Genomic DNA, 27,134 nt, shown 5'->3' with positions numbered 1-27,134 from the left:
GCAAAGCAAAGTAGGAGAGACAGTGTTGTAAATTACACATGCAAGTACAAACAAGGGCTGAAGATGCTACTGCTCCATATTTGTTCATATAAACCCCTGTGATGTCAGTTCTCTCAGCTGTTTTCAAATAGAGGCAGACTGGGACTGGAAGAGTACAGTTGCCCTTACTACTGCTTCCCTAGGCACACCCCAGCACCTGCTGCACTCCTGACTCCAGAGATGAGTTATGTGTTTGTATTGCAGGTGTGAGGAGACAGGAAAATACTGTCCTGGAATGAATTGTGTTCAAGAGGTCATTGACAATTCATGGAGTTTCCTCAGTTGTCTTTTTACTAGGGGCAAAACTTGGCTATTGCCCCAGTATAAAGCCTCTTTCCCCTAACCTTTTCTTCAAGGGACAAACAGCAAACACTTCAAAGTTTCTTAGCTGGGATTTATGACAACTGCTTTCTTAATTTTCACAGGGATTTCAACAGGAAGTCATCTTCACCCACTTACATGCTCCTCCATGAAACAGAGGAATAACTACATTGACTGGGATATAGTGGGATCTGTTTTTTTCAGGAAGGAATGTATGTGTGGAGGGAGCAGATGAACAGTGGGGTTTAAATGCTTCATGATAAGAAAACACCTTCATTCACTCTCTGACACCTGCTCTGCTTAAAATTCTTTGCCCTGTGACAGCAGCTTGGAACTGAAGATGTTTTTTCCAGTTGAAAGTGAAGTGATAATGCACTTTAGTATCACAAGTTTACCTGAACTGAAAAATACTATGGTGGATAGCAGCTGTCCCATGCATGAGCTATGCCAGGTCTCAAAGAACTAGCAAAGCTGTTTACAAATGTCACCTACCAACTGGCAGAAAACTATTACGCAGTTTTTATGCTTAAGACAGTTTTCTTTGCTAACCTGTCTGAGCCCCTCTGACAGTTGCTGTTAGACCATAGTGGTTAACACTGAACTCTTTAAAAATGACCGATCAACGTGACTCATCTATAGAGCCTCCTTAGAGCTGCTTCATGGATGTACAAACCATTAAGCAACACACAACACTGTTATTAAACCAAAAATATTTATTCAAGCTGTAAACGCTATGCAGTATTCAGTTATTGGATGGGTTTAATATAAACATCTACTGCATAATATTGGTTCCTTAGGAATCCTTGTATACTATCTGAACCATTGCCCTGTCGCTGTACAGATCTCTTACGAGAAAACTTGCAACTTTTTAAGACCTCAGCAATTTGAGAACAAAGAAGGAAATACCAGTAAAGAAAATCCTGCAGTACTGGAGCAAGGCTAGTGTGGTAATTTTTACCCATGCTAATTATTACTCAAATGTAGGCTGGGCTTCTCCTGGGCCTGTTTGGAAAAGAGTTTGTAGAAAAATTCTACATTGAACAGAAAGATTAGCTGCCAATTCTTCTGTGTCTGGCTGAAAGCACAAGGGGGGTTTAACAAACGCTAACTCACCAGTACAAATGACAGTTAAAAGAACCGACTTTTGCAACAGAACACCCCAAAATGCTTGTCTGGCTGTTGCAACAGGTTCAGTGTTCATACACTGGGGTAGGCATAAGGGAGTTAACCCAACAGCACAGCACACTGTCTGGAAACAGCTTCTGCATTCAACTGCCACCACTGCAAACAGCGGCTCATCCAAATGGAAGCTTTACCTGGATAACTGGCTGGGCAGAGCTTCATTAGATGAGAAATATGTCTGGAGGTTTTACTGGCCTTATGTTTAGTTACCAGCACTTTTGTTAACTCATTCAAAGCCTTACAGCATGGGTTTGACAGTTAGGAGGGAGGGTTAGTACAAGCCGGTTTCACCCAAAGATTAAATCCCTTTTGGATTCAATAAGACAATGGGAAGTGGCCCCTGTCTCAGAACAGTGAACTACAAACACTGCCTTTACCAAACTGTCTAAGCGGTTTGGATGGGGAAGTAGAGAATGCAGCAGAACACAGACAACGTGGTGTAACAGGAAACATACAACTTTTCTTACAGTACATTTATACAAATTTACAACTTTGCAAATTAAATGGCTCTATAATTACGCAAGTGCTTTTTCAGAAACAAACACAGACCAACTCAATGATATTTACACTTAGAAACCTGCTTCAGGAACAGCATGATTTTGCTATAAAGTGAAACTCCAGTGCACTGAAAGTGCAACTCACCCTTTAGAATTAACTTCTCATTCAAAACCTCGGCAAATACCATCTGGCTTTGAACAGTCACAGCCCAGCTTCTTTATTTTTTCACTCATCATAATGCAAAGACAACAAGAACTTGTCCACATCCATGCCTGCTGGGAAAGAATTTGGTAACTTCTTTTTCTGTAGGAGAGGAAGAGAACAGTTAGGTTAAATACTGAGAGCCTGGGGCTACTGAAGAAGCATCGCTTTCTTCCTCAGCCTTCCATCTGTGCTGTAGACATAAATGCACCAAGCTCACATAGGAACAGACATGGGAATGGCTGTATGCCGTCAGGTTAGGGGACAGGAGTAGAGTAGCTGCATGTTCTGGTCCAGCAGGAGCCAATCCAGGCTTCAGGAGGGCATGGCCTCTGGCTTGTCATGTACGTAAAAGTCAGTGTTTCTCAGTATTTCAGGAGTGTGCTCTAAGCCCGGTGAGTTACAAAGCTATACCATGTTTTCTTTTGGATTCTTTGCATATATCACCTTTTCTCAACTCATCTTTGCTATTTGTCATTAAATCCTCAAGTCAAATGAATGGTGCTATGGACTGGAGGGACAGGGAATACATAAAATGTGGATTCCTAGTCCTGATGGTAAATGGGGATGCAAGAATGGCTTCAATTCTAGCAAGGCCTAGTTTGAGTTTGTCCTATTTCCTACATTCCACCTGGAAACATAGTTTGAAGTTAAGAATTCAGAAACTCATTTAACAGATTCCATAGGTATGTGCAGTGCCAGCAGGAGTTTACTTGTGGGTATCTGAAGACTGTCATAGAATCACAGAACGGTTTTGATTGGAAGGACCTTAAAGATCACCTACTTCCAAACCCCAGCCACAGGCAAGGGACACCCTTCACTAGACCAGGTTGCTCAGGAGGGGCTTGAACATTGCCAGGGATGGGGCAGCCACAGCCTCTCTGGGCAACTTGTTTCAATGTCTCGCCATCCTCACAGTAGCAAACAACCTCTCAATACTTAGGCTAAATCTCTCCTCTTTCAGTTTAAATCCATTCCCCCTTGTCCTGTCACTATATGCCCTTCTAAAAAGACCTTCTTCAGATTTCTTGTAGGCCCCTTTAGGCACTGGAAGCTGCTCTAAGGTCTCCCTGGAGCCTTCTCTTCTACAGATTGAACAAGCCCAACTCTCTCAGACTGTCTCAATAGGAAAGGTGCCACAGCCCTTGGATAATCTTCTCTGGACTCACTCAAAGAGGTCCACATCCCTCTTGTATTTGGGCTATTCTAATCTTAAGAAAACTGTTAGTTCAGAGGAGGCTGAAGAGGCAAAGTTAGTAAATCTGACAAATATAACTGGAGTATCTGGGATTTGGACTAGCACCTCTGAACCATTTCTTTATAAATATCTATATAAATAACCAACGTATGTTTAGAATTAACAAGTAAATGCCAGCACTTGCCTTTATTTTCTTCTTTTTTGATGGCGTTGGAGAGCTTTGAAGGTCTTTCCTAGTTGCAGAACGAGAATTTCTCTCACCTTCATTCAAGTCCTCCAGTTTCCTTTTCTTTACTGCACTCCGTACGGATCGGAACTGCTGGGTGTTGTCCTTCAGGGGGGTTGCAGTGCTAGTCCTGGCAATGGCTGCCCGGGACAGGATCATGAGCGTGTGAGCAGCCATGCTGACACTGTTCTCACTGCCTGTTTCGCTGGCTGGGCTGCAGGCGGGCAGGTCTGGTGTAGCAGGAGGCACCATGATTCTAGGGGTGGTGCTGTCCTCGTTGAAGCGCCGACACATTGGTGTCCGCACGCTGTCTGTAGTATCATCTGTGTGCCTGTCCCCGACTCCAGATGGCGTACGGGGCACAGGCAATTCTCCGTTCTCAACTGTTTTACTAGTGGGGCTGTGCCACTGAATGTCTTGCAGCATTTCCACACACTGCTTAGTGAATGGGCTTGACAGGCAAAGGCCTTGGCTGGAAACTTTAGGTGTCTCTCTCTTTGGCTCCTTCGAAGACAAAGAAACAGACACTGAGGATTTGCCATTTCCACTCGACAGTGAACCTTGCTTTTTGTTCAGCTCTGGCACTGAAGCAACTGTCTTCTCATTCCACAAGCTAACACTCTGTTGGCCATTTGAGAGTTTGGCAGTGTCCTGGCTCTTCTGTTTTTCATCAGTATCCCTTTGTAATTCATTTTCTTTATTTGCTGTAGTCTTGTGGAAGGGATCTAATGGAAGCCCTGCAGCTGATGCCTTCCGCTCAGGCTGCAGCTCCTTCGCAGATGCGCTTCTGTTGCTACCAACTTCTGGCTTACAGAGAATTCTAGGCAATGTTTTATCTTTCTCTCTCTTTGCTACCTGTGTCTTAGCAGAGGATGATACAGAGTCAACAGCAAATACAGTATTTTCATTTCTTTCTTTCTGGGATAAACTCTTAGTAGTCTGAATTTGGGTGTTTCCTCCTGCAGCAGGTAGGACGTTATCAAAGCAAAGCACTCTTCTGTGGCTTTCACTTTGTCTTGAACTTGAGCTTGTGCTTTCTACTGGTGCAACAGGTAAGTTCTCCTCCACCTTCCTTCCTAGCTCTGCAGTGATAAGCTTGTCTGAGTTTCCAGTCCTGAAAATGAGATGAAAACACTTCAGCAACATACCTGTTATTACTAGTCAAGTCCGTTTCATCTGGCTGGAAGTCCTCACCTGCCCCTCAAAACACCTGCTTAAAGCTCTCACTATTCTCTATTTTTTATCAACACACAAACACCAGGAGTAAGGGATGACAACCACAGAAATCTCAGAGAAGGCCAAAAAGGATGACAAGAAAAGTACAAAATAGAGCCTGTACAAAGAACAAGTAGGTAGACTGGGGCTCTTCAGCCTGGAAAGAGAGATGACTGAGACGAACTCTGAGAAAAAGCCAAATAAAAGGAAACTAATTCCAATGGAAGAACTAGGAACATCAAGTAAAAGTAGTACCAGGGTCAAACCAAAACAAGGAGGCTTTGAAGTGAATGTAATTAATCCTGGGAACATTTTACCCTGGGGTATTTCTGGATGCTGGTACTTCACTTGAGTTCAAAACAAACAGTGCATTCATGACAAGACAGTCCACCCCAGAGTACTGGTTGTGGCTCTGGAAGCCCTTGGAGCTGAAGCTGCCAAGAGGCTGCCAGAATACTCTGGGCAGTATCATCATATGTACTCTCCCCTATGCACTGCTGTAGGTGACAGGACACAGAGCAAGACACAAAGTTTTCAGTGGGCATCTGGGTGAGAGCACACAAACTCCCTCAGGCTGGGTCTGCACCTGACAACCAGCCAAATGAGTATGAAAAAGCCACCACTGCGCTGTACTGATGTCAAGAGAAGGATGTTACTGTTCTGTCAGCTCATACCACTATTATGTCTGTGCCCTCTACCTGCTTACACTGTGTTTCCAAGAAAAGCCTCTTCATATTCATCTCTGCTGGTAAGATACGCCTGTGCAGATCAGCCTTTATGGTTTGCAAGAGGAAATAGCAAATTAACTTCGGGATGGTAACTCTGGTACCTTTGGGGTAGTAAAGAAAGGACAGGTGGGGACAGTTTGTTCTATTTATGTGAAATTTGAGATGAGGCAGAAAGCATAGAGAGTAGAAATAGGAAATGACATCTCTTTACAGGGAACATTTTGTTCTCTTTGCTCTGCAAAACATATGTCTGGAGATTGACTACAACTAACAGAAAGCTGAATTATCAAAGTGGTATTATCCAAAATCTTGCTTCTGTGGCTTTTTAAAAATTGCTAGTTTTTCCAGGCACATACACTGTATACATTGAGATACAATTTTTTTTAATAAGCTGACTTTATTGTTCCTGTTTTTTTTCACTTCCCTGACATTTTAACTGAGTTCTGAATAGGTAGATTTTTTAAAAGTATGTTTTATTTTTAAACAATAAAAGGATGTTTCACATCTAATATTTCCACTGAGCTTCTTATCTTCTCCTACACTTTTGCTCATTCCAACTTTCTCGTTTCTTAAGTCCATTAACAACAAGGAGAGTTATTACTGAAGCCTTGCCTTCTCTTCTCTCACTTGCCCAACAGAAAACGAGTACCTATCCCAACTAGCACTTCAGTGATACTCATCACTTACAAAGTTAGCATGCTGCTCTCCTCACCATCTTTCCTTTGGCTTTTCACTTTAAAGGACCAAGCAGTGCTCTAATCTGCACAGCTAGAACACACAGCTGCAGAACCCAATCTAACAAGCTCTATAGGCTTTGGGCCAGAGAGCAGTAAAGGCAATGAGGCTGTACTACAAAACTGTGGGCAATACTCATCTGAAAAGGTGGGGAAAAAAAAAAGGAAAGGTTTTAGTCACTAAAATCTCCCAGTAAATGTAACAGGCAATTGCTCCTTGCTTGCACTCCCCTCAAACAATTTTTATTTGACAACTGAGATAGAAACAAACACAAAGCCATACAAAATTAGCCTAGGAACAGTACCACCAGAATTCTAGCACGTGCTGCACCAGTACTAGCACACATATGTTCCAGTGCTCTTAGCAGAGCAGGAGAAATAAAGGGGGTGCTTGTGCCACCATTAATAAAACTTGCTCTCCTCTCCACCAGTACTGTTCAAAGCAATTCATGGCAGGAAGAAGAAAGCAGGTTTGAACAGCTGGCTCTACTGACCTTTGTGTTCGAGAACTTGCGTGGTTCAAAGGCTCAGCTACGCTTGGTACCAGTTTTCCTGGAACAACAGATGAAATGTTAATAAACCACAATATTCCAAGGAAATCACCTCACAGTGAGTACAATGACATTTCACCTGACAGAGAACCAATAAAGAAAAACCCAGGACAGAATTCTGCCTTATTTTTGTAATTTTCAAGTTTACAGATTAATAGATTAGCAAAGGTCACCAACTAAGAACAGACAAGAAGTTTGCTGCCTACACCTAACAGGTAGGCCTGGCAAGACAAAACCCAGGACACAAACACATGGCAGGGATTTCCAAGTGGGAAATAACTGCAGGGAACTCTCAGTTATCCATCAGCAAAGTATAATGCAGAACTAACTATACAACCCCAGCTTTTTTCTTCATTTGCAGCTTCGTTCCATTTTATGTGTAAGCTGTCTCTGTTTCAAAAAGGTAGACAGGCTAAAGCATAAATTGTCCTTACAACTCATTATTTTCCATTTTCAATTATTTTTCTTCACCCCCTTCCCAACACTGAGAAATGAATCAAACTCCAGTCTTGTTTCAATTTCCTATTTAAAGAAGCAAGATGTCAATGAAATGAATATACACAAGCACATGAAATGGCAAAGAGAAAACAGGCAGCAGAGTGTATATGCATTCCTTCTATTAAATATTTTCCTTAATAAATGTTTAGAATTGCTGACTCTTCCAGTAACTTCTTTGTAACTATGTGGCTTGGTTTCAACGGCAGCAGTAAACAGTACTCACAACCAACAAGACTAAAAATAATCAGAAATATAAAGAAAATTAAATTTTCAGAAACTGCATTAGAGCCTTGAAACATTACATTGCAAAATAAGCTTGATCCCAAACTGGAATTATTTTATATGCTGGGAGTTCTTTGTAAACTGAGCAGATGCAGTCACTAACTGTAGATACAGGCCTCTTGCAAAGCCATCCCAGCAGTTACCCGGCAGAGTAGCAGTGGTATGCATAAAACTGACATGTTTTTAGAGCCCCTCCCTTTTCTTGCACCCTTCTCAAGAAGGCAAGTCAGGTACCTGTATTAGTCTTGTTTCTTGCTCCAGGAATCTTTTGTGATTTGGGAGGGATGGGTAGTTTTGGGACACTTCTGTTGCACACTGTATTAGCCACAGGCATATGTAGAACCTTTAAGAATCAAAATATTCTGTTATAATTTATCACAAGATTCCTGATCACCTCAGCTTTAATTCTGAAAAGTTCTCTGATGAGCTACCTGGCGGGCAGGTGCCGAGAATGTATTTCCGTTTTGTCCTACTACAGAGAGAGGTATCATTCCCACCATTCCTTGCAAAACAGGCTGCACTGGAGATGCAATTATAATGGCAGAACCTAAAAGACATCAAAGTGTTACAACTGTACAGAAACAACACTTTACTGAAAAGAAAAGCTTCAGAACAGGTTTTCTTAAAACAACGCATGCTCAAACCTGTGGCAAGAAAAGCTCTGGCTTTTTAGTAAGCCTTCACTGTCCTTACTATACATTACTACTAGAAAATAGTAACATTATACTGAATTCTTTCGTTAAAGTCTGTTTTCCTTTTTAAGACATGTTTCAAAATGAAGCTTAAAGTATGACAAACCCATGTTAAGGCTTGAACTTTGAATTGGTTTATAACAAACAGTAACACCAAAAGCTCATTTTGCTGCTTAATAAAAACAAACAACTCTTTGCATCCTGCCCTCTACAATTACGATGCTCAAATGTTATTACCAGAATTATGTTTCTTTTCTTCCAGTGTACCCATAACACCCTCTGCTTACAAGCACACAACACGCTGGGATAGGTTTGTCCCTATGTATCCATGATCCATCATGGATATTCCTGGCTGGTAGGAGGTGTTAAACATAGTACACAAAGTTTAGTTAATTAGTGGGTTTGAGATTAATTACTGGGAAAAAAAAAAAGCATAATAAAACTAATTTGGAATACTGAAGCCAAAGTTCCCTATTTAACTATTTAAATTGCTGTTAAAATAGTTATTTTCAGTTATTCTAACAAGTTGTTAGCATATGGCTGCCAGACATACAGGAACTATTATAGCACATTCATTGAAAAGTGGAAGAAAAATTCCAAAAGTGAACAGAAAATTCATTCCATGTTGTTCTTCAGTTAAATGAGCACTACCAGGAAAACTATCACATGCAGAAGAAAAGGCAAACTTGTGTTTCTCTCTCTCTGAAAAAAAAACGAAGGTAATAGCTGCTTGAAGAAATCCCCCATGACAGAAAATGCCTCTCAATGCTCCAAGGTCTTGCACATACTGTCGCAGTGGAGCACAATCAAATCACTACACAGAGAAATTCAAAGATCAGTGTAACAAGTTTCTAGTTTTGGAAAGAAAGCTAAATGTGTAAACACAGCTGGCTTATAGTTTGGTTTCACACCTTAAAAAGCACTGATTTTTTTTATTGCTGTGGTAATAAAAATGTTTGCACTAGGAGAGATTTTACATTATGGAAAGAAAAAATGTTATACTTTCAGAACATACTGTCTAAATGTAGGAGAGGTTCTTGGAAAATTGAATGAAACAAAACAAGTGAGTAATTTTGGAAGGATCATCTGTATCTAGCCAGTTATCAAAGCTAAACATGGATAACTGTAACACAGCATTCTATTTGTAACAGGAAACTTATTAAAACAAAACAAACAAAAATGGTTTATTTAGCCAAAACAACAAAATCTTTTCTTGTATAAGCCAAAATATGCTTCCTAAATTTATCACTGTTAAAACTGTATCATGTAAGCTTCTGAAATACAAGACTAGTTCTTTCAAAGCAGCCTGGTTGATGACTCTTCGTAGTTTTTATTTCATTTTTAGTAGCAACTACTATACTCACAAGCTACATAACTCTTGGATAGTTTCAAGGGGCAGATACAGCAGTGTTTAAAAAAATGGTTTACTTTTCATGCAAAAAGGAATAAAACCACTATATAAATGCCACATTTTCATTTTCTAACAATGAGGTTACCTTGTGTGAAGTTTGGGGAGACAGCCTGGTTTGCTGCAAATGTACTGCTGGATCTAGGAGGAGTCCGTAACTGTTGTACTGCTGGAGCTTGGGCAGCAAGTGGTATAGAATTGCCAGGCAATACAACTACATTTGATGGTGTTACTGCTGTGCCCAAGGCAGCTGGATCAGTCACACAGGTGGCTATATAAAGGTTGTTTGAATTCCCAAAAGCTGTGCTTGTTGCTGGCATCAACTGTATAAATCCCCCTTCCTTGGAAAGGTTAGTTGTACCTGCAACTGAAAAAACAGTGCAGTCTTCATTCTGAGTGTTGACTGAGGTGACCACAGGATCCTTAGGTCTAAGCACAAGAAGATTCTGCTCTGTCAAATCTGAATCCACATTTTTTTCAGTGTCTTCTGAAGTCAGACATTTGGACAGGCCTGCAGTTTTGGTTGGGGATTTGGCTGGAGAAGACAGTATTATAGTTGGCAAATTTTCTCCTGTGATGCTGGAAACAGCATTATTTAACTCGGTGTCAGATGAAATGAATGGATCATCGCTGATGATGATCTTGAGGGACATTATATTAGAAGGATCAACATCCATCGGTTGACTACTAGAAGATACGCCGCCTATACTTTTGGCCTCAGTACCTGACTCATCTGTTGAGGATGCAGTTTCTGGGAGAGGAGAGCGGCATATTTCAGATGTAGTAAGAGTATTTTCATTGGGTACTACAGAAATTTCTGTACATGTGTCATCAGCAGAAGAGAAATATACATTATCAGCATCTACTTTTGTAGAAGATGAAGGTTCCTGCACTTCCCCTTGTGCTCCCTCCAAGCTTGACAGTCCTGAAGGGAAGCTTAAATATTTCTTACAAGGCTTATCAAGCGTATGCTGATCATTTGAGCAAGTTTTGTTAGAGGTATCAACAACTTCAAGCTGCAACTCTGCTTTGTCAAGATCCGAAACCTTCACTGCAGCTCTTGCAGCACAGTCTGACTGCATACTCTGTTCCTGATGGACAGAGTTCTCCTGTAAAATACCAGGTAAGGCAGCTGTACCGTTTGTTGTGTCGTGTTCCTTTCCTGCATCTGCTGATGGGCTAGAAATTGAGGAATTGTTTTTTCTCAGCAGTACACTGTGGCCAGGGCTCCCATTAGAAGGGCTTTCAGTAAGTATTTTTTCAGATAGTGATGTATCTGGTGATAAGTGACATTTACTTCCAGAATGTGTTCTGTTTTCACTGGCTGTACTTCCCTCTGCCAATGAAATCAAAGAAATCTGTGGACTACCAGAATGAACATATTCTAAATTAGGAGTACTTTGAGCACTATGACTTAATGGTCCTTTTCCAATTTCCATAGCTCTTTCACTTTCAGATACTAATGCAGGCAACTCTTTTTTATCATAAGAATCTCCACAGCATTCATTACATTTGCTATCAGAACTCTGTCTCTTGTCAGGTTCAGTGAAACCAGGCACAGAGTCAAAAGCGATTTCAAGCTCTCCAATATGTTCAGGGGTAATGGTTTTAAGTACTTCAGTCTGCTTCCTTGGTCTACAATTCCCATGCAGCTGGTCACTAGTTGTATTTTTCTTAGCTGTATCATCATTGTTAATGCTGGTCTTCAAGGCACATGATGCTTCTCCTAACTGAAAACCTTTACAGGATAGTGATTCTCTAGAATTATCACCTGTAAAACAAAAAATAAATTAGTTCCATAATTATCAAACAGATGATCCTTTTACAGTGCTTTAGAAGCAACTTAGTTTCATGTGAAACAGTTTTTCATTGAACTGGTAAGTGGGAATAATGCTACTTACCCTTACTTTCAAGCTAATCAGAAAGTATATGCAATGGATAGCTATGTACATTAGACAAACTGGTAAATCAGTTTGTACATAAGTAGTAAGCATACAAATAACAAGCAAATGGCTTAAGTCAATAAATCAGACTTCCACAAGCACAAAAAGCCATTTCAGGATAAAGACCTTTGGCTCTATTTCTCACAGGCTTTTGCTGAATAGTTGCTGCTGATGGACAGCTGCTAAGAATGGGGTAGACAGTCTAAATGCACCTTTTGTCCAGAGCAAGTATCTTTTTGTGTATTAATTAACCAATACATTACAGAATAGAAAGATTAATATGCTTGGATGTAAGATATTAACTTTATGTGTTCCACAATGAATATTGCAAAGCATCTCTATTTTGAATGAGAAAACAGATTTGCAGGTATTTTGATTCCATTTAGGAGCTTATCAAGTACAACTTCTAAGTACACTGATGGATTACTGCTAAATTTGACAAACTTCCTAACAGAACAGGTATATCCATATGTTCATGCAATGTACAAGTCAGACTCCATATTACCATTGAAAATAAAAAGCTTTGGAAATGTACAAGTTGTCTGAAAATATTTTCATAATGAAAAGAGACTAGAAAAGATCTTAAAGGAAAAAAACAACCAAAAAACAAGCCGAACTGAAACACAACAACCTACATATACTAGAGTCTTCTGTTCCTAAAGAACTTTCAAGTGTTTCCAGGTTATCCTCATCCACCAGGATTCCATTTTCTACTCCACTCTGACCAGAAATACCAGCAGGTAAATTCTTATTTACTTTGCTCTTTCCTATTTTAAAAAGAAAGCAGTAAGAATGATTAAATATGACCTTTACACATAAATGCAATTATTACATTTTAAATGAAGCATGGAGATTTCATATTCAAGAAACGCAATCCTACACTCAAAGAACTATTTGTCTATATTCATTACAAATCCAGAAATAGCACTAAAATGTCCTTTTTATAAAAGGATATCCCTGATCAGACAGATAGAAAAAATGTGCAACAGCATAGAAGACCAAGTATGAACTATCATCCTTCAGACCAGAAGAATCTAAAGCAACATCAATAAACCAATCACTGAACCAGCACAAACCCAGAATTTCAGCCACAAGAAAATGCTGTACTTTACAGTCATATATAAATACAAAAATCTGATTCTGAACTGAGGGATGCAGATGCCCTACAGTCCACTCCTGCTGCAAAAGAGGCTTGCTTAATTACTTTTGCTTCTTCAAGCAATACCTGGGGAAACCCATCATTCATGATGCTTTATATTAATGGTACAATTTAGTATAATATGTCCTACCATAATCAAACAAGTCAAAGAGTGCCTGAAAAGCTGGATCGGATTCTGTCTGTTCTAGAATGTCCTGTATAGCTTCTTCTGACATATGGATTTCACCCTGAGAAAAGACAAGACATAAAGAATTGTCAGAAACCTACTTCCGTAACTTAAAAGGAAAACAAGTAAGAACTGTTTTCTTTTCAGATTGCTTTTAGTTCTATTACTTCTGCTCAGCACTGAAACATAAAAACTAACACTGGAAATATTTCTGCCACAAATTTAACATCTGTTAAACAAAATATTAGTGACTTAGTTTAAGAAATAAAGTCCCTCAAACATCTTCATCAGACCTTACACCCTGCACATGCACACTGGAGTATTCTCTTCATAATGATCAGCACTGTTTAAGAAGGTCTAAATCTCAGGTCACCTGGGCAGTTTACGCAGATAGTATGAATGCCATAAGCCTGCACTAGCCAACCACTGAGGAAAAAGATCCCTAAATTAACCTGCATTTTTTGGTTATGCATGTGTCTAGAAGACAATACTAAGCAAAGCCAAGTTTTGTTTCCTTTACCCATTACAAGTTGTAGAATATAACTTCCAACTACTTTTCTGTGGAATAGAATTGGAAGGCATAACTACATTGGATGCTGCTCTATGGTTCCTTTTTCAAGCTGACTGGTTTGGTAGCAGCTCAGGAGGAAAATGAGCAGAGCACTCAGTACATATTCTAGCATTCAAATACAAAGTTTCTCCTGACTTCCCAGAGATTCTGTACAGTCTTTTATTACGGTGGTTCTAAGGGTGGATATCCCATATGACAGACTTGATTATTTTGTCTCAGCTACTCTAACTAAACCAAGAAACTGCTTTGATCTTTTTCTGCTCAGAAAAAATGGGATACAGCTTTCAGCTATGTATTTTCACAACAATTGACCTAAAAATCACCACGTGACAGAAGAATAGCTTTTAAAAAACAGATACCTCTACTTCATAAGTAGGCAACTGCCTCTACTCTCCTGCCTTTTTCATGAGGGCTATGAAGATTATACCTTCATTAAGAGCCCTTCATAACTCTGTGATTGCCAGGTTAAGTGTTACAGGAGCACAAAGGAAAAACACCAGAAGTTTAGTTTGAAGAAAGTACACTTCCTCCAAAAGCAAGAAAATACTAAATTTGAAGAAAAAGCATCCTTATTTAGGCTCCAAAGACAGTTTCTCTTGCTATACTAGACATTCCATGTTTATCTTGCAGCAAATCAGAGTATCAGATTAGACTAAACATGTTTGGAGACTGCCAAGATATTTTAAATTCCCTTGTTTTTTATAAGGCTATTGATCAGATCCCCAGTCAGAACCTGATCCCCAACTACCAGTACCAAAGATCCAGTGACAAGGAGGCAGCTGGCAACTGTGGGAAGCATACTTAAATTTCAGTCTGAGGGTAATGTGAACAGCTAACCACTGCCAGAAGCAGTCCCACTCCCTTAGCTTTTAACCCTGCTGCATGCTTGTGCTGCCTTGTACAGGCACTGGAAATGAATTCAGAGTGCTAAACTGGCTCAAAACAATCCTGTTAGTTCAGCTCTTGGAACCTGCCCACTACCAAACAGGATGAGTTAACGTCTATGCAAGGGAAGTTGTGGAACTGCCCCTGGGCAGAAGCTAGACATTAGATAAGCTTAGAAGTACTGTAAAACAAGCAAATGAATAAAAAGAAAGAAGAGAAAGAGGAGAGCAATCTCAGATATTAGACAGTAGACAGAGATTCAGTATAGTTCCCATAATTTATCATCCTCATGTGCCTGGTCTTATAAAAAACTGTGAGCATGGCAATTTACACCTACCTGGAGTCCAAGGATTTCATCAATTGAAGTCTCCTGTTCCGAGGGACCACTGTCTGTCTGTTTAGGGGCCTGAGCAATGTTGCCATCACTGGAACACATTATTCATTAGTTCAGAACACAAAAATAAATCAAATCAGAATACATATGAAGTTTAGAGGTTCATTTTATTACCTGCCCAGGATTTTGTTAATGTTCTCAGCAAGCTTCTCCTGAAGAGATTTGTTGCTCAAGATTTTTTCTCTGGCATTTTCAATAACCAGTTGCTGGAAAACACAGTTTTAAGTGGTCAGGTTTCTATTTTTATCATCACTAGAGAAGAAGCATGGATCTCCAACTTAGTGGTAATAAAAAAAAAATAAAAAAATCAATAAAGTCAATTCAACAAAGAGAACACTCTTGGTAACAGAGAGACAGCCAACCTGTGACTGCATGACATTGCTATAGAAACAGTACCAAAAACCATTCCTCTACTTCTACTCTTAAAGTACAGCAAGGCTTATTCTGCTTTGTTTTCCATTCTCTACAAAATTACCATATCGTAACAGTTTACAGGTATCTTAACAAAGCCAATATATCAAGGAAAAAAAACCTCTACATAGCCATGCCATTCTCACTAACTTATTACACAGAATATAGTTCAAATTCAAAAGAATAACTTTATCTTCTAAATGCAATTTCTATAAAACCCAAGATAAACAACATATAGAAGACTAATTCACAGAATCCTAAGGGTTGGAAGGGTCCTCAAAAGATCATCTAGTCCAACGCTCCTGCAAGAGCAGGGTAACCTAGAGTACATCACACAGGAACTTGTCCAGGCGGGCCTTGAATCTCTCCAATGTAGGAGGCTCCACAACCCCCGTGGGCAACCTGTTCCAGTGATGTGTCACTCTCACAGTAAAGAAATTTTACCTGATGTCCACATGGAACCTCTTATGCTCCAGTTTACACCCATTGCCCCTTGTCCTATCACTGGACATCACTGAAAAAAACCTAGCTCCATCATCCTGACACTCACCCTTTACATATTTGTAAGCATAGTTCCCTTTAGTCTGATTTTTTTTTCTTTCCCTTTAGTCTGAATTTTTTTCTTAAGTGTAAGTACCTTCCATAAGTATATACTCACTGGGAAGTTACCATCTATGAATTCTTCAAGAGGCTCACTTTCTGTTATTACTTCATCAGTGTCTTGAGAACTTCTAGTTGCTGAAAGAGGTCCAGATGTTGTAATACTTTTCCTCTTCTGAGATTCACTGAAACATTCCAGGAAATTTATGATGTATTTTGTGAGAACATAGCAAACAATAGACCTAATGGTCAATAAATCAAGTGTTTCTCTCCCTTCTTAGCAAATGACAAATTTTAATCAACAGAAAATTAACTACATATTGGAAATACAATAAAAGCCAATACCCGATTCACTATGCACATGCATACATTGTCCCCCACTTCACAGAGGTTACAAACAAATATGCAGACTGTGGATAAACAGCACAATGGCAAATGGAATTCTAATTCTAAGCCCACTATTCAGTTGGGATTTTTTTCCCCTCCTAGTAAACATGACTAACTGGTGTCACAGGTTCTAATTAACTGTGTCTCAAGAAAAAGATCTGGACATCACAATTGAAAATAAAGACCTCTCAAGAAGCAGCTATTGTCAAAGAAGCAAACAAATGTTATGTTGTGTAAGAATTTAGATGATGAATAAGAAATGTAATGTTTTTATATGAGATCAGGGTATAGACTCTTCTGAAACCATCAATCAGCAAGGGCACTAAAATCACTTACATACAAAAAAAAAATCATTTAGCAATAGAAAAGGACTTGGAAAGAGTATATATGAGTAAGGATCAAGAAAAATGATACACAAAACCACCTACTGGGATTTAGTCAGGGATAAAGACAACAAATGCAACACAAGAACAGTCAATTCACTAAAAGGATATTGGAATGCAAAGATAAAAAAGGAAAGCTAGCATAAAAACAGGCTTTTTTACACCACTTTCAGTGTGAATATGAAAGTTTTTGGTGAAAAAATTTACTGAAGCCAATAGTTCTTCTACATTAAAAATAGAAAAAATGCACATTTATATCAATATTGAGAATTTTTATAACTAATATTTTGGAAGGAACACTAAGTCTCAAGATCCAAAATTATTTCCTTAAGTCTACTAGTGGAATAATGTAAAGACCAGCTGTAGGCAATAAAGAAGCACAAACAGCCTCCTTTCTGTCTGTCCTGGGTTCAGCTGTTAACAGTTATTTTTCTCTTTCTCAGCAGCTGGTGTAGTGCAGTTTCAGCTGTAGTCTCAGAACAATGCTGATAACACACTGGTGTTTTAGTTGTTTGCTCAGTAGCGCTCACTCTGACCAAGGACTTCAGTCTCTCATGCTCTGCCAGTGACAAGGGGCACAAGAAGCCAGGAGGAAGCAGAGAGAGGACACCTGACCAAAAGTGGCCAAAGAGGTATGGAATAGCACATCATGCCCAGTATATAAAGGGGGCTCGGGGGGAAGGTGTTTACTCAGAAGGCCCAGATCTCTGCTCAGGTCAGGCTGGGTATCGGTTGACAGGTGGTGAGCAACTGTACTGTGCATCACTTGTGTTTACTGTTTTTTTAACTTTCCTGTTTTATTTTTATATTCTCTCCCCTTGTTATTTCCCTTATCATGATTATTATTGGTGGTAGCAGTAGAGATTTGTGTTGTACCTCAGTTACTGGACTGTTCTTATCTCAACCCATGGGAGTTACATTCTTTCAATTCTACTCCCCATCCCTCTGCGAGCAGAGGGGAAGAAGAATGAGGAGTGAGAGAGCAGCTGCGTGGCTCTACTGGCTGGGCTTAAACCACGACACTGTCTAATGTTAAGTTCTTTGACTTTCCTTTCCTTAGTGAAACATCACACACACTGGCCACTCTCAGTGGATCTTAAACGTGAAGCATTCCAAACAACAAAAAAAAACCATGTTTACCTTTTCCGTCTTCCTGGAGAGAGCAAGTTTGAATGAAGCTTTCGTTCTTGTGATGCTGGTACCTGAATGTGGATGAAATCTCCTGCTTCATAAAGGGAAAAAAAAAAACAACCCTGATGCCAGTACTTTTTCTAGTGACACTGTCAAAGCACTACAGATATCTACACATTACTTACTATGCTCCAACCAATTTTCTTGGGAATTCATAAAAATAATTTGGTATTACCATAAAAATTATTCTTTTTAAATGTATCTTGAAAAAAAAACATGCACTTGATGTGGATCATCCATACCTACTAAAACAAGTGTTTGGGTTAAGGGTGAGACCACAGGATAGAATGACAGATTAATGTACGTCTGATCTCTGTACTCACATTAACAAGCAAGTACACAAGAGCCATTTCTCTTTTGGGCACTCCTTTTTTTTTAATCATCTGAACCAGTCTGAAGAGCTAGGGGAATAAAGCATGAATTTTCTGGAACTATTTTGGTGGAAGATGGTAAGCCCTGATTTCAGACAACTTCCATCTATGTTCATAGATTTTTCACAGAAAAAAAAACAGGTTAAAAGTATGAGTAACTTACTGCTGCTTTTGTTTTCCTGGGTTTGTGACTGGTGCACAAACAATGTGTTCAGTCTTGTCTGTGATATGCTTTGATTTATTGTTGGCCTGTGAATAACTTGCGGAGATATAACAGAAGAGGAATTCTGCGGCCCTGACTGACAGGCTACTGATAACAATCCTGAGTTCGTAGGAGCTGACTGCTGAAGCATTCTCTGTCTTTTCATTTCCACAATTCCACTTCTTGTACGTGCTGGAGATAATAAGACAAGATGGAAATACACGATACAAGAATTTGAAAAGATTGCTGATTTTCCAAGACCTGATTAAGGACACTCCACAGAAACTTTTTTATGTACAACAACTAACTCATGAAACTCAAGAAGCAACCAACACCCTTTCATGTCTTCTGTGTTACAGGTTTGAGCCTGTAAATAATTCAAGAAGTTATTAAAAATAATTCAAATTAATTCAACAAGTACAGCCAACTTCCATAGACATAGTAGGCATGCTTGTATCAATGCTTAAATATTTACAGGGATAAATCATAGCAAAAATACACTTTATTACAGAATATATCACTCATTAACTGATACTAAATGAAACAGCTAAACCAATATAAGTTTCCATTTATCAGAAACAATTTTAGATAAAACAAGTATCTTCTAATATTTTTATCAGCTACATGTTTGTAAGCATAAAAATTGTTTCAAGATTGTAAAATGTTTTTATATTTGCCTTCTACAGAAATGCAACTGCATCATAATTAGACTGATTACGTTTTCAATTCCTCTAAGAACCACAAATTCAGTCAACAGCTTCAGGACTGAAACAGCAGCTTTTAAAACTTTTAACCCTGTAAACTTCTAAAAGATTTTCAGCAGAGAAGAAAATGTTATATAGAGAATTGATGTGCCTTGCAAAAAGCTCAGCTTTTGCTTTCCTTCCTTGATCACTACAGTAACCCAGACTGCACTGAAGACATTAGACATGCTGAAAAAAGCCCCACTGCAGAAGAGATCTGACATTTTAAGAGCAAGGCTGCGTTATTGTAGCATTCCCCCATTTTTTGCAAAACAATCTGAACATAAAGCCTACTGATCCCATGGAATTGGAACAGTTACTTACTCCTTTGATTAGCAGAAAATCCTGTGGAATTCTGCATGCTCCTAAAAAATAAGTAGGTGACATTAATAAAAGAAGCACAACAGAAACACTCAGCTACACGAGGAGACAGTATCTATCATGATTACATCAGTCTGGTCCCAACCTCACATTACTTCAGAAACCTTCAATCTACTGATTGTTTTCTTTCAGACAGTGTTCACAGATACTTCAGATGAAGCTTACATTTTTTTGATCAAGTAACCACAATGGTATCAGATTCTAAATGAGTCATAGTGTATTGTTTTATTACAGGAAGGCATGTTCTCAAACTAATGCCCTCCTTATCTGCTGGTCCTGCCTTGAAATGTCAGCCATCAGCTCTCACATACCTATCTTTTTCACCAGAGGAAATAGGGAGCAAAACAATTCTCATACAATGATAAAGGGAAATGATCAACATAGGGACTCAGAGTGAATTTTTAGTGTCTTTATTTCAAAACTATATTACCTGATCTGAGAAAGTGTATAGTCTAATTTTTTCCACAGAGATGACATCATCGCTGGAACTTCACTTGTTGTTTCTAAAATAAGCCACAAAACCAAAAAGAAAACACAAAATTACAAATGCTTAAACCAGACACATACTGAGAAAAAGTAAAATCACAAGCAAAATCATTATTATCGATACAGTTCCTGGGTTTGAAAGCCTAAATGAAACTGGAGAACACATTCATGATTATAATTCTCAATGGAATCTGCACACAGTGCCATGGGCATACACAGGCTAATGTAACCTAATTAACTTCTGGAAAGGGTATTCATATTTCCAAGTCACCTGAGTGCTTTTAAAAACTGTAACCTGACAGGCAGGCCTTTAAAAGTAACGCTTTATTTTAAGGCGTCACCAGAGCTGGTAAAAAAAAAAAAAAAAGTATCACTTGGTATATTTGAAGTGGAGAATATTAAAAGTAAAAATGGAAAGACGTAAGCAGATCAATTTATAATGTTTTTCAAGGTGCCAAGTACAAAGTATTTTGAAGAAAGTATGTGTCTTAGCTACCATTTCTATGAAACCTAGTGTGAAAAGAAAAAACAATCAGAAATGTTCCAAACATGGTAAGTCTTAAATTGCAAGTCCTAGAACTAGGGCCACTACAATCTGATCATACAACACGTACCAAAGAATTGTTAGACTCGGAAACATTTAGAAGCTCAGTAACTGCTTTTAAAATCAGGAAACACTCTAACTCCACCTCAATATTCATACAAAATGATAAGTTATTCTGAAATTATTTTAGTTAGTTTAAAAACAAGACAAGAAAGATTTCACACCATAGGACTCTTCCCAGTTATATCACAGAATATCTCAAGTTGGATCCATAAAGATCATCTAGTCCAACCCCTGGCTCCTTGCAGGATTACTAACTAAACCTAAACCATATGACTAAGAACATTGTCCAGATGCTCCCTGAATTCTGACAGGCTTGTTCCCATGACGTCTTCCCTGGGGAGCCTGTTCCAGTGACCAACCATTCTCTCAGTGAAGAATCTTTTCCTAATGATGTCTGAACTTCTTCTGATGCAGCTTCGTTCTGTTTCCCCATGTCCTGTTGCTGGTCACCAGAGAGAGGAAATCAGCATCTCCCCCTCCTATTTATAAACAGCACAATTTTATAAGCATAAACCCATACCATTTGCACGTTTTATTACATCTTTGTACTTTACTACCTTAGAAGTTCTGCTCAAATTTGAAGTGAAAATATATGGTGTGTGCTGAACTGAAAATATATGTCCATATATAGGTGAAGATGTTGCCTCTTCATCAAGGAGTTCACAACGAACCAATAAGAAAAATAAACCAAAATCTCATTTTCAAGGCTTACCTTTTGTTTTCATGGCTACGTATTCATTAAGAATAGTCGTCAAGTTTTTTCCACACAGGGACTGGAAAAAAAATACTGGTCTTAGAACCTTTACTTGTAACTTATACTTCATCTGCTGTACCACATTATATTTAAGCAGCTCATTCGAATACTACACCCTGCTGACACTCAGCACAGGAACTGTAATTTATGCTGGTCTCAAGCTAGGCAGAGGGCAACCTACAGAACAAAATGCCATTATGAACACAGAATCTGAAGTGCTGCATCTCACTGCACAACACTGATACGGCAGTTAGAGCTGCATGACCTCCACTCACCTTTGCTGTTAAGAATAAACCCCAAAAATAAGATGATGAACAGCTGTAACAGAATAATGAGCTTGTATCATGCTGGAACACAACATGTGTTAGGATGCAAACATGAAGAGAACTTCTGTCTAATGTAAAATTCTTAAAAGTCACACTTTCCTATCATATTTACTTGTTCTGCTAGTGAGAATTTTTCCTTAAGAATCCAGGTAATTTGTTTACATTTGGTTTTTCTAATTTTTGCTGGCCATGGCTCAGTTCGCCACTTCCAACTCCCAAAGTACACTAAAAAGTTGTAAATAAAGTAAGTTCAGTGGCTTGCTCTGAATAAATGCATCAGAACCTTGGATCTCGGAGGAGATTTCCACAAATTCTGAACACTGTGGACAAAATCCCAGATCATATATTTAACTGATGTATTAGAGGACTGAAACTGAAAACAGGAAGAAGATGCACTCATAAACATTAAAAAGTTAATACTTAACAATATCTAAGCCCTGTAATATGCATGCTGTATTAAATTCCATTCTGTATATACTAAAAATGCAAAGTATCTAATTACCCTGTATGCAGTATGTACTTATGTACATACATAGATAGATAAACTCTGTATTTATGCAAATCCAAAGTTCCACATATCACCTGGGACAAAGCAGATGATACTGACCAGAGAGGAAGCTGAACCGAAACAATTTTTGTCAACAGAATTTGGCACCCTAAGATAAAGCTGAGGTATCTTACCTCAATATTAATATGTACTTGAAATGGATGTCTAGGATAGAAAAGGGATCTCTAATAAATTACAACAGCAGCCTTGAAATCAATAAAACTCTTGCAACACCCTTCCATAAATCAGCCTCAAAGCTATAAAGCAGACCAAATGTAACATACTGAAACCAATTTGCATATTTTACACTTAAATGCTTCTTAGTAAGATTAAAAACTAGAAACCAAGTAACTGCTAATACCACAGGATGAAAAAAAATACCCAAAACCCAGAGGGCATGACCTAACTAAAAAATTTAAGCAGCATTTGAGAAATACTTGTTACACTGAGATATCTCAATTTTCTTTCCCATGGATGCAAGACAATTTAACTTTCTGCTTTGCAAATACAAACTCACCAGCAAGCAGGCTGGAATAAACCCATCCTCTGTACAGTGCTCTGCATACTCTTTCAAATCTGAGCTTTCCAAAATAAATTCACGGCAGGTAGCCAGAAGTTTTTCTTGTTGTAAATACCCTGCAAGAAATCAGATGGAAATTTTTGCTATTTTATTCACTACTCCTGCTCAATAGGTATCAAAGCATTAACATAACCAGCTGCATGCAGCGTGGAAATAAGATTTGTATGTTGTCAAGGATAGGGAGGTTATTTTCAAAAAAGATACATATTTCAAAATATTTCTGTAATAGTTAAAATCAGAAAGAGCACAAATATATTAGTGATACCACACAGGATTTACAATCTCTTCAAGACTGGAAGTGAGGCAATATGAGAAATTTCTGATTGATCTTTAGCACAAACAATACTGTACAGACGAGAAAATGAAAGTTCTTGGCTCAGGAGGCTGACAAACCAACCCTCGCACAGGCTGAACAACTCAGTCTGGTAATTAAATTGAATTCTCTAACATTCTGTTAATAAAGTGCATTGCTATGTAACAATAGCTCTCCACACATCCTCCTGTTTCAAAACAAGTAAAACGTGTGTAGTTGTTACAACAGTGTGTAAGATTTATTAAAAAAAAGGCATTGTGCAAAAATTAGTAACAGCAAAATGTTTCCCCCCCACTTAACTGTAATTTTCATTTCGAATAGATGTACCAGCTGCAACTTGTGCTCTGCACACACCCCAAGACTCTTAACTTACCTTAACAGGACATACACTGAAAAAGTTTACTTTTCCAAAATTCCATTCCTCAGCAAATATGTTCTGCTTTAATCAAACTTTTTAAGACCTGCTTTAATCTTCAAATACTCTAAACATTAAAAGATAGAAACAGACCAATCTGAATGAAGGATTCTAGAACAAAGAACCACAAAGGAAAATGTCTCTTCTTTTTTGCTTGTAGCAGAACTGAACATGCAATGTTTTAAAGAGAGGATAAAATATGTGCCTAATTATACAATGCAGGATACATATACATCAGCATATCTATTTCAATGGGGCCTCAGAATGATCCACGTCAGTTCAGGAATGCCTATAGGAAAATGCAGCATTAAGTCTGTATGAAGAGAAATACCCTTCAGCAGATACAAGCATAGCTGGAAAAAGCAGATCATATTTCAGACACATAAGCCCTTGTTCAGATCTTCAACAAATACGCAAACTTGAAAGTTAAACACAGTTTGGGAATAACTACCGTGAGTTTAATCACAGTGTATGAGCTGGCCTATCTGACACAAAGCATTTGTGATACCTGTAGAAAAGAAAGGGCTGTCCTGTTTAATTTTTCAAATACATTTTGCTATAAAACTCTCAAGCCACAAATTGCTGGAAGCTGAAAGGGTGTTTTGGGAAAACACAATTATATGCCAGTTTTATGCTTATCCACCATCCATTGCTGGCCAGGATGGGAGATGGGGTGTTAGGCTAGGTGAAGCTTTCATCTGTGTTGGTGTCCTGGTTTTGACACACTCTGTCAGATCTGTTGTTATCTCAGCATTTTGCTGGGTGTCACAAAGGACTGCCCTGGTTTAAGCCCAGCTGGTAACTCATAACCACACAGCTGCTTGCTCACTCCTCCACTTCTTCCATTCCCCCTCCAGGCGGGATGGAGTAAAATCGAAAGAATGTAAACCCCACAGGCTGAGATAAGAACACTAAAGCATAATACAAAACTACTACTACTAATAGGGAAGGGAAAAAAACCCCAACAATAAAGCTGGTTTACAACAAGTGATGCACAGTACAGTTGCTCACCACCTGCTGACCAATACTCAGCCCCGACCCAAGCAGTGATCTGGGCCTTCTGGGTGACTCCCTCCAGTTTATATACTGGGCATGGACATGCTGTGGTATGGAATACCCCTTTGGCTAGTCTGGGTCAGGTGTCCTTGTCTCTGCTCCGTTCTGGCTTCTCATGCCTCTCCTCACTAGCAGAGCATGAGACTGAAAAGTCCTTGATCAGAGTAAGCTCTACTGGGCAACAACTAAAACATTGGTCTGTTACCAGCGTTGTTCTCAGACTGAAGCCAGACATAGCACTGCACCAGCTACTAAGAAAGAGAAAAATAACTGTTACAGCTGAAACCAGGACAATTGGTACAGCTTTCTTACAGTCAAGCTCAAGTAGACACGTAGTGTTGGAATTTTTCTTTCTTGAACCTACTACTACAGTATTGCAAGGCATGACCAAATGCTTGCATACAGGGAAAGTTCGCACATACACCAATTTCTTGCAAAATAAGGCATTCCCAAGTTTAAAAATGCCTAAATTAAGATCTGTGCAACTGAGCTCCTGTGCACACATCGTATAATGGCATAACAGTACACAATGTTTAATGTCACCAAAACCAAATTAAGGGCACAAAAGGCACAGTACCTTCTGAACTATCTTAAGAAACATAATGACACACATCTAACTTGTAGTACATATTCACTTTTGTAGTAATTAGAAAAAGATATATTTTCTTATGTATTTTTCTATGGGTGAGCTCATCGTATTTTAGTTTTGTTTGTTAAACCAATATTCATCAATCTTCATAGGATCAGAAAGACTATATACAGAGGGAAAAAAAAAAGATTAAAACAAAAAGGAAGAATTGTTGCACTGGGAATCCTGTTTATCCACCCAAATTCAAAAATGACTCATAGAAGATGAATCCCTATCAGAAGACAGAAAGAGTTACAGTGAATATCCTGTTCTACAACCTTAAATGCTAAGAAGATCGACAGATACGATACACACACCATGCCACAATAGAAACAAGATAGGATGGATCATCCTTAGGGCACTTAATATTGCTCAGTTGTATAAAGTCCCTGGTAAGCATATGAGTGAGGTTTTCTACCCAGATACCTGTAATTTAGCCATATTTTTAATAGAAAAGTACAGCAAGATACCTCTCTTTTATGATTTTAAGTGTTCTTTTAAAACACATGGGGTTTCTAACAATCCTCTGTTACTTCCTAATAATAAAAACATCACACCTCTTACTAGCCTTGCTTCTCAGGACAGTAGCAAGAAACACTTCAGGTAATATTTAAAACTAAAATGTGCCAGTGGAACACTGAAAAAAAGATACAGGCTTAATGGCTTTGCGTTCAAAAACATGTGGACAACTGAAAACCGAATCTCAACACAAGCTGCCAGGTAATCCTTGCAACCTGTGCCAAAAGGTGCTGATAGAATCACAGAACAGTTTGGGTTGGAAGGGACCTTGAAGATCATCCAGTTTCAACCTCCCTGCTATGGGTGCAGGCACCTTTCACTAGACCAAGCTGCTCCAAGCCCTTTCCAAACCGGCCTTGAACACTGATTCTCTGGGCAACCTGCGCCAGCGCCTCACCACTCTCACAGTAAAGAATTTCCTCCTAATATCTAATCTGAATCTCCTCTCTTCCAGTTTAAATCCATTCCTCCTTGTCCTGTCACTACATGCCCTTGTAAAAAAATCTCTTTCCAGATTTCTTGTAGGCCCTTTTAGGCACTGGAAGCTGCTCTATGGCTTCCCCGGAGCCTTTTCTTCTCCAGGCTGAAAGACCCAGCTCTCTCACCCTATCTTCATAAAAGATGTTTTGGATCACCTTATATTCCTCTGGAATCGCATACTTTTAACAGCTCCTTCACCAGACAGCTGTCTGTACGTGGACACCAGAGACTACCACATTCTCGTGGAGTCACAGCTGAGGAGCAGTTACCGCCGGGCGGGGTCCCTTGCGCCCACGGCGACTCCAGAGGCCCCAGAGCTCCTCAAGACCGAGCTGTGTTTGCTTCCCAAAGGAGACTGGGCCAGAGGAGAGAGGGGGGCAGCCCAGAGACCTCTGCCATGGGGCTACGCCTCGGAGACAGAAGCAACGACAACCCCGGCCTAGGGGAGCCGATCACGGCGCGGTCGAGGGTCAAGGACGCAGGTGCTCCGTGCTCTTGCCGCGCCGAGGGCGCTACCGGCACCTGACAGTCCTCAGCGGAGACCCCATGGCGCGGCCGCCGCCTGCCCCCGCCCCGGGAGACCCGCCGCGCCACAGGGGCGAGAGGCGGCCCCGCCCGCCCTCGCTGGCTCAATCGTTCACTCACCCAGCACCAGCCGGGCCACGTCGGACGGCAGCAACATGGCCCGAGGCGGCAGCGGGAACGAGGGGAGGCGGGAGGCAGTGGGCACCGCTCCTTGAAGGCACAGCTCAGCCGCCCCGCCACCGAGGCGAAGGCGCGGAAACTGCCTGCTAGCGCCGGCCCAGCTCCTTCCGCCGGAACTCGCTGCTGCCGCTCATCCACTTCCAGGTCCGCACGCAGCC

At 39.6% G+C, this 27,134-nt stretch overlaps 1 protein-coding gene across 2 annotated transcripts; it reads right to left on the bottom strand.

The window, feature by feature from the left end:
- Positions 1 to 1,053: 1,053 nt before the first annotated feature.
- Positions 1,054 to 27,091, bottom strand: LOC134161948 (protein NPAT). 2 transcript variants are annotated; one of them, XM_062615316.1, is made up of 18 exons: positions 26,917 to 27,091; positions 22,798 to 22,916; positions 21,366 to 21,426; positions 19,991 to 20,063; positions 19,504 to 19,544; positions 18,398 to 18,628; positions 17,813 to 17,897; positions 15,961 to 16,087; positions 15,006 to 15,097; positions 14,835 to 14,922; positions 13,006 to 13,102; positions 12,352 to 12,483; positions 9,862 to 11,544; positions 8,105 to 8,220; positions 7,908 to 8,016; positions 6,837 to 6,894; positions 3,624 to 4,779; positions 1,054 to 2,343 (listed from the first exon to the last, which is right to left on the bottom strand). In XM_062615316.1, exons 1-18 carry the CDS (start codon positions 26,951 to 26,953, stop codon positions 2,266 to 2,268), a joined length of 4,383 nt encoding a protein of 1,460 aa, XP_062471300.1. In that variant the 5' UTR covers positions 26,954 to 27,091; the 3' UTR covers positions 1,054 to 2,265. The 2 variants fall into 2 exon arrangements, with proteins under 2 accessions (XP_062471300.1, XP_062471299.1); XM_062615315.1 differs by lacking the exon at positions 1,054 to 2,343 and having other exon boundaries at positions 3,413 to 4,779; positions 17,813 to 17,894.
- Between the last annotated feature and the right edge of the window lie 43 nt (positions 27,092 to 27,134).

Source organism: Pezoporus occidentalis, unplaced genomic scaffold (assembly GCF_034315485.1).
Source record: "Pezoporus occidentalis ecotype Australia unplaced genomic scaffold, CSIRO_AGI_Poc_V1 ctg18, whole genome shotgun sequence".
Classification (NCBI taxonomy): Eukaryota; Metazoa; Chordata; class Aves; order Psittaciformes; family Psittacidae; genus Pezoporus; species Pezoporus occidentalis.
This window is presented reverse-complemented; position numbering and strand designations above follow the sequence as displayed.